Source organism: Euphorbia lathyris, chromosome 2 (genome assembly GCF_963576675.1).
Source record: "Euphorbia lathyris chromosome 2, ddEupLath1.1, whole genome shotgun sequence".
Lineage (NCBI taxonomy): Eukaryota > Viridiplantae > Streptophyta > Magnoliopsida > Malpighiales > Euphorbiaceae > Euphorbia > Euphorbia lathyris.
In genome coordinates, this window is record NC_088911.1 from 16,582,562 (window position 1) to 16,590,290 (window position 7,729).

Sequence of the window (7,729 nt, forward strand, 5' to 3'; positions counted from 1 at the left end):
ACTTCCTCCATCAGCGAAGCCAGGTTCCTGGGAGAAATTAGGGTGGACAGCGTGGGACGTGCTTCGCTGGTCATGGAACTGGTGGCTGCGGTGTTTGGCACTCCGGTCGGAGTGGACTTAGTTGGCGTCTGCATCTTGCTGAACACTTTGAAAATCACTTGTAGTCCACGCTCACCGTACCAAATAATTAGGGAATGTACTACAGTGATCTGGGCAGCCTTCGGGGGTTCTCGTGGCTCTCGGCTATCGTCTCTGTGCAGAGAGCGGTCCCTGTGAACACTCCGACGATCAAGACAATTAGATGTTTGAGACGATTACTAAAGGAAACAATCGAAGAGCTTAGAGGGTACCCAATTGAGTAGTGAGTTCAAAAGTGTCTTTGCCTTCCTTATGTTGGGGGTATTTGTAGTGAGTTGAGATGGCTTAATGGGTCTTGCTCCTTGGGCCTTTGGTCCCTGTTTGGTCTTTTTCTCGGTGTGTTTGTAAATCAATGCAAGGGTTTGATAAAAGGACGGTCTTTTTGAAAGTCTCATATCCATGTGGGTTTGGCCCTTTAATGTGTTAGAAACATAGTATAATATATAAATAGATATTTAATAATTAATATTACTACCTATTTTTATAAATTTTATAAGAGATAAAAGACCAAATTTAATCTTAAGAGAAATGTTGATTTGTTGTACAAAATGATGCAAATGTAACCATAGCGTTTTTAAGCAAGATCAATTTTAGTTATACCTGTAAAAATACTAGTTTGATTGTTATTTAACTTTCATTTTAGAGCTTCCAAACATCAATTACGTCTAAAATATTTAGGATCCGTTTGTTTTACCTACTGTTTGCTGTCACGGTTTACTGTTTCCTGTTATGGTTTGATGTTTGCTGTTGGAAAAAGCTATTTTTCCAAAAAGCAAAGATTCTCTGCTTTTGTAAAAGGCTGCTTTTCGGATGTAAAAGGCAAACATGAGATCACTAACCAAACACCTGATGCTGCTTTTCAGATGTAAAAGGCAAACAAGATGTCACTAACCAAACACCTAAAATTCTCCATTTCGAAGTGAAAAGGCAAAAAAGAGCAACTAAACACCCCCTTAACGTGTTACTAACACAATTACAAAAAAAACTTGTTAAAATGCTAATAACTAAGTCAGACACATATCAGCTAATCACAAATTATATTGTCAAAGTGTCTAAAATATTTAATGTGTAGTCAATCAAAAATTACGAAACTGCTTCAATTTATCGACAAACTTGTTTGGAATGTCTGGTGTGACAGTTAAATAACAATCAACCCAATCTTTTGAAATTTTCAATAACGTATGGCTAAAATTGATCTTACTTGAAAATATTATGATTAAATTTACAGTATTTCGTACATTATGGCTAAATCCGCATTTCCTTAGGTCAGAGTTAAATTTGTCGCTTATTCTAATTTTAAACCATATCTAAAATAAGGTAAGTCTAAAAGGGCGTGAATTTTATTAAAATCTAATGTTATTATCTTCCATTCAAACCCGACCTATTATATCCGGGTCCGACCGGATTAAAAGGATATCCAGACGGTGAACAAGTCTAGTTGTGGGAAGTAGGGATGGCAACGGGTAGTGTACCCGCGGATACCCGGCACTACCCGACCCTAATGGGACTACTCGTACCCTGTATAAAAGGGTATGGGACGGGTATGAGATCAAAATCATTACCCGTTAGGGTAATGGGACGGGTATGGGAATACCCCCCCGTTACCCGTCATAAAAAAAATTATATTAATAAATATCATTGTTTTTTAGTGTAAGACATTAAATTTAAACCCCAACCATTTATTTTTCAACAATTGAGTGATACCACTGAACTACTTTATTCTTATTAATTAAGGTTCAATTTTTAGATTGATGATTTATTAAATTTATAGTTTGTTAAATTTGTAATATTTTTTTTTATTGATTCTTAACGGGTAAGGGTACCCGCGGGTACCCGCGAATTAAATGGGAAGGGTATGAGATGTAAAAAGTATACCCATTAGGATAATGGGACGGATACGGGTAATTAAAAAATAAAAGATTAAGAGTTTGGGGATGACATTACCCGCGGGTACCCTATCCGTTGCCATCCCAAGTGGGAAGGAGGAGCTAAGACAAATTATGGGGAGACCCAACAAAGGACAAGAGCTGGAAAAAAGGATATTCAAAATTCAAAAACCCGAAATACCCTCCAAAATATCACACTCTGCTCTTCTCTAAATTTACAGATCCAACCCCAAACATGGCGTTGAACAATCCACCAACAGAAACCCTAACAACAGCTGTTGAAAATTCTCGGGGCCCCGAAGAGTCTGAACCCGTGACCGGAGAAGAGGATGATGAAGAAGAAGTAGGAGAGCAAGAGTTAGAGAAGCTGGAGATGGAAGCGGAAGAAATGGCGAAGAAAATTCTTGAATACAGAGCTACTCTTCCTGACCAGCTTAAGACTACCTTAACTTCAATTCTTTCTTCCCAGCGACCTAGTCTTCCCGATATTGATTCTGGGTCGGATCCCGGACCTGCTAGAGAGTCTACTTCAGGTCAGTTCTTTTCTTCATTTCTAGGGTTTTATACTTTTGTTTTGCTCCAACTGGTCAAAATTCAGAATTTCAGTGATTTCTTGGTGTGTTTGTGAGCAAAAGTCTACCCTTTATTTAAGACTTCTTGATTAGTGAAGGTGTTAAAAGGAATTCTTTGTTTATGTTTGTTTTATTTGGAAATTGAAAACAACATCCTGTGGAAAAGATTGTCTTCTGCTTCTTCATTTCCATTATGTTGGATTTTGAAAAAGAAAAAATGAGTGGTTGAGCCTGTAACTAGAATATGTATTATGAATACCTAAAATGGGTTTCTTAATGTCTACTTCTTTGGTTGTAAGGTATGAACTATGAAGTATAGGAATGTGGCATCTGAAGAGCCTAGTTGTGTTACCTGTGTGTATTATATGTATTGCTTGTATTATCACTGGTCTCAATTTGGAGAAATGTGCATCTCTGTGCTCCCCTTCCATCTTGTGAATGAAAGCTGCTTTCGGAAATGAGAAACTATATGTTGCAATTAGATTATTTCTTGTTTTCTGCTTGATGGCTGTATGAAAAAGTTCTCAGTAGGTTGCTCCGTTGCTTTAGCAACTGCAATTGCATATATCTAGGCATATTCATATTAGTGAACTGCTCAAGATAGTTCGTAGTTTATACATCTGCAGTCCTCTCCTCAGAATGGTATTGCAGTATGAACTTCAAAAAAATTCACTATTTTTGCAAGGCCATAAAGGTCTATTGAGCGCCTTGAGCCGATTAATTCTTAATAAATTAGTGTTTGCGGTAACTAGTCCTCTAGCATTATGACCTTTACCACTGAGGAACAACCGGAGATTAGATCTCATGTTCTTTTTACGAAGTTCTGTTATAGTATCTATAACTGCTTGATTAGAATATCTATCCATCTGTAATGGAAACTTCATTAGTAGAATTTTTTTTAATCAGATTGTGCTACTTTGAAATCCGATGGTTGGTTTGGACGATCCTATTTCGTCAAAATACCTAGCGACGAACTCCAATTATCTGTTGATTGTATGAAAGGATTAACTCAGTTGCTCACTGTTATGAGTGGAATGCTTATATATCTCGCCTGGTCTTTTGGAAGTGCTTTCAATCTCAACCTAGTCAAATGTTCTATTGAGATATTTTCTGCTGATTCTGCTATTGTTTATATGTTTTCTAAGTGTGAATGCGTAATCGCTTAACACTGTTATTCCTATAGTAATTTTTTTTAAATTAATGTACAGATTCAGGAGAACAGGGAAAATCCAGTCAACCAGCATTACCAACTGTAAGAGACCAAAAAAATGCCGAGAAACTACGTCTGTTGAAAGAACGAATTTCAAGCAATATTTCCGCCATGCCAATTGTAACAAATAGGGTTAAAGAGTGTATGTCAAAGATTGAAAACCTTGATTCTTACAGTGGAAGCATACATCCAGCTTTTAAAAAGAAAAAGACTAGCTGATCAGGCACAATGCAAATCTTGGATGACTTTTTACATTTGGTGTTAGTTTGAAAATGGGGTTTGATCTGATTGACTGATGTAGAATTTGTAGAATGGATCCAAGCATCCAGATGTGGAAAGCAAGGAAATTTAGTGACCAAATGTCTCTCACCATCCTAATATTTTGAAGTTCTCCTTGTGTTGTAATCACTTGAAAGCATCACGTTTGTACTATAATGTGAATATTTTGAAATCAACTTTTACCTGAGTTTAATTAGTAACTGCAATAAAGAGAATGATATTGTTGTAAAAACAAAATAAAAAAATAACAAAAATGCCACTTTGATACTTTAAAGACTGAAACTTTTATCTGAGTTCAATTATAAATTGTATTAAGTGTTTCATTTTGTTATTTTTACAGATAATTCAGACAACTTGAATTCGTTTATTTTCACTAAAAATTTCACCGGATTGAGAGTAGACAATGAATTTTATTTTGAGAGAATTTGTTGGATAAAAATTCTCTCCACCACATCATCAATTTAATCAATGATACAAAAATTCTCAGAAAAAATTCAGTCCTCAAAGTGTGAAAGCCTTTGCTTATTCAAACTTATAAAGCAAAAGACTATTCAGAAATCAGGCTAATCCTAAACAGTGGCATCCTCTAATTTTATCTTTATACTTCATACCATGCAAGAAAAGATAAGAAACTTGCAGTTAACTAAGAAGTAATGAATCAATACTTTCATGAAAGAAAATTTGTACATTCAGAACATTAATGGATTTTGTGGTTGCAGAACTCAAAACTCTGCTACATCCTAATAAAATCAGCACCAAATAATCCATAATCAAATTGCAGTCATTTGAGGAGCAAACTGGACTGGCAAGGAAAAAAAGGTCAAGCCTAAGTGCTCATTTAATTCTCCTTTTACCAAGAGACCTAAAATGTTTAGTTAAAATTGAGAACTGGATGTTGATAGCTATTTTGGAAAGAAAACCAACTAATATCTACCAGCAACAGCAAATAGTAACAGCTAAACATTATTCGATTTGAAGAACAGATGCATGATAGTATTTTCATCTCAAGAAGGTGCAAACACCCTTGTAATTGGCCCTGAATTGTGATGCAACTGGAGAGTAACAATTGAACTACTCAACACAAACACTTCATAAATGTGAAGTTAGCCACTATGAAAACAAACTGCCTTCATTGTTTCCCTAATTGCTTCTCATATTCATGTAATATACATCAAGTATAATTTGCAAGAGGGTACAGATTACAGACCAGTGTACAATGAGATCAAATTAATAAAAAAATGACCACAGTTTCATATTCATAATGCTAAAGCTCTACAGCTAATCACATCATCCTCAGAATTTAATCTGGGTATGGAAGAACTGATCATTACCCCTTCCATATTTTTAGATTTTTCAATATCAAAAACCACTGTGCTAAGTCCCTTACCTATGATGAATATCTTCTTCCCAATTGCTACCAGCCGACAAGGCGGTCTCGTAAGCAACTGTGATAGCCTTCCAACTGCCAACCAATCCCTCTCATTCTTCCGCCACATCATCAGCCTGGTTCCTGAACTCTGATCCAACACATATAGGGTACCATCCACGACGACTGCTGGACCATGCCAGCCGGACACCATGTCAGCATCTGCGTGCTGCCACGTTCCGTTCAAAGGATCATATAGAACTGCATATACATGTGAAGACACAACAGAGGCACCACAACGGATATAAATCTTGCCATCCAAGACTATGGAATCCTCAACATCATAGATAACATTAGAATCAGAATGCAATTCCCATATGTTCGTGTGAGGATCATAGGTGTCCCAAGAATGTGGATCACACGATTTTGAACCTAATCCACCAATGGCATATATTTTCCCATCCAACGCTTGACAAGCAAAATAGCACCTGAATGAAGTCCCAAGTAATTTCATATTAAAAAAAGTTCTAGATTCTTAAAATAGATAACCAAAACTGGCAAATTACAAAAGAACTTCTAGTTCAGACTTCAGCATCCAGTTCAACAAGTGCACATGTATAGCAAGCAGTAAGCAGAAAACTTTGGACAAGCAGATTCCAAACAAGCACTGAAGTATCTTCAAATGTTATATAACATCCACCAAAAGGGAAAAAGATAGGTAACATAATTGAAAGGAAATCACTTTCTGGTATGACTATGAATGAATAACAAATAAAACTCGAGCAATTTTTCATACTGCAAAGCAAATAATTACTTTCACCGAACAGTAGAACATACAATGAATTGCTTGAAAGTGGGGTAAAATACATAGATGGTCACTGAAGTTTAGGGTCTCTTTTCTATACACAAATTGGCAGGATGACATTATTGAAATCAAATGTTATGTTAACTGATTTTATCAAAAGGATATATTTATGAAATAACCACCAAACTCAGTAACCGTCGGTGCAATTTACCCCTTGAAAATTTCATGCATCAAAGCAAAAAAATATTTTACCATCATAATTTTTCGTAATAGCTCACCAGCACCAAACATTTACGACCCAATATGAAGTGTACTCAAGTTATCAGTAGCAAACTACCACTAAATGCAGACAGCCAAAAATAGGGGCACAGGTGGAATTGTTTAATACCTTGCAGTAGACATGGAAGCAGCCTCACTCCATGAGTTCCTTGAAATATCAAAGCAGTAGGCCTCATCAGTAGCATCTTCAGACCAACCACAACCACCTAAGAGATAAAGCTTCTTCCCTAGTGCTTCAAAGCCAACACCTTTTCTCTTCAAACAGCGAGGTGGAAGCCCTTGGATGAGCTTCCAATACCTTCTTGAAGAATCAGGATCCAATACGTAACAGCACATCTGCTCAAACTTGTCTCGACACAAAGCGTAAATCCAAGTCTCACTCAAATTGTGTTGTTTTCGATAAGCATACCACTCTTGACTGCAGACTAAATCTCTCCATCTCCTGCAAACGCACTTCAGCACTGTATGGTACTTCCTAGGTACTCTTGCCAAGCAAAAAAGAGCAATGTCATCTGGAAGCCCAGATATCAACTGAGTTTGCCTATCTTCAAGTTGGAGGATTCTCTCTTCCATATGCTCTAATCAGAACCCAGATACGATTGAAATTGAAATCCTACAATATAGATCAAAACATTTAAAAAAGAGAAGAGTTTGCACCTAATAACAAACCCACATTGTAAAACCTCAAGAACAAGAATTAGTTCAGATACCTAATTTTTGTACTAAAGATCTCTATATCAAAGCCCCAAGTTGGTTTAGTCTCAGAATTTGAAATTCAGTTCGATAGATGTGCATATTCCATAATACAGTAAATGTATATATATCTTTTCACTCTCTCATGAATTTTAGTAGCAGATCGACAAACAGATCGCAAATGGAACTAAAATAGAAGGGATTAAGCCCCTCTATCCCGCTTGCTCGAGAAATCCAATAGAAGGAAACAACAAAAGCGATTGGAAACCTAATTAAATTGCAAAATCCCAAAGCAAATTCAGAGATTTTAGCAGTCGGAAGGAAAATGAGAAAAGTAATTCTACGAATACGAGTTAGGAAACTTACCGATGAAATCGAACGAAGCTGTAGAATATTTTTGGTTGCTTGGTCTATAAACAAACGTGTCTACCAATTCGCATTCTCACATTTCTTCTGTCAAAACTTTTCTAAGCTGCCTTTTGTAATTAATCCTTCCTCAGG

At 36.4% G+C, this 7,729-nt stretch overlaps 2 protein-coding genes across 3 annotated transcripts; one reads left to right on the plus strand and one right to left on the minus strand.

The window, feature by feature from the left end:
- Positions 1 to 2,180: 2,180 nt before the first annotated feature.
- LOC136216926 (uncharacterized) lies at positions 2,181 to 4,281 on the plus strand. The gene is made up of 2 exons (XM_066003470.1): positions 2,181 to 2,557; positions 3,805 to 4,281. The coding sequence occupies exons 1-2, from the start codon at positions 2,260 to 2,262 to the stop codon at positions 4,023 to 4,025; spliced, it is 519 nt and encodes a 172-aa protein (XP_065859542.1). The 5' UTR covers positions 2,181 to 2,259; the 3' UTR covers positions 4,026 to 4,281.
- Positions 4,282 to 5,200: 919 nt separating this feature from the next.
- Positions 5,201 to 7,729, minus strand: LOC136216925 (F-box/kelch-repeat protein SKIP4). 2 transcript variants are annotated; one of them, XM_066003469.1, is made up of 4 exons: positions 7,595 to 7,701; positions 7,246 to 7,496; positions 6,645 to 7,148; positions 5,201 to 5,939 (listed from the first exon to the last, which is right to left on the minus strand). In XM_066003469.1, the coding sequence occupies exons 3-4, from the start codon at positions 7,106 to 7,108 to the stop codon at positions 5,342 to 5,344; spliced, it is 1,062 nt and encodes a 353-aa protein (XP_065859541.1). In that variant the 5' UTR covers positions 7,109 to 7,148; positions 7,246 to 7,496; positions 7,595 to 7,701; the 3' UTR covers positions 5,201 to 5,341. The 2 variants fall into 2 exon arrangements, with proteins under 2 accessions (XP_065859541.1, XP_065859540.1); XM_066003468.1 differs by lacking the exon at positions 7,246 to 7,496 and having other exon boundaries at positions 7,595 to 7,729.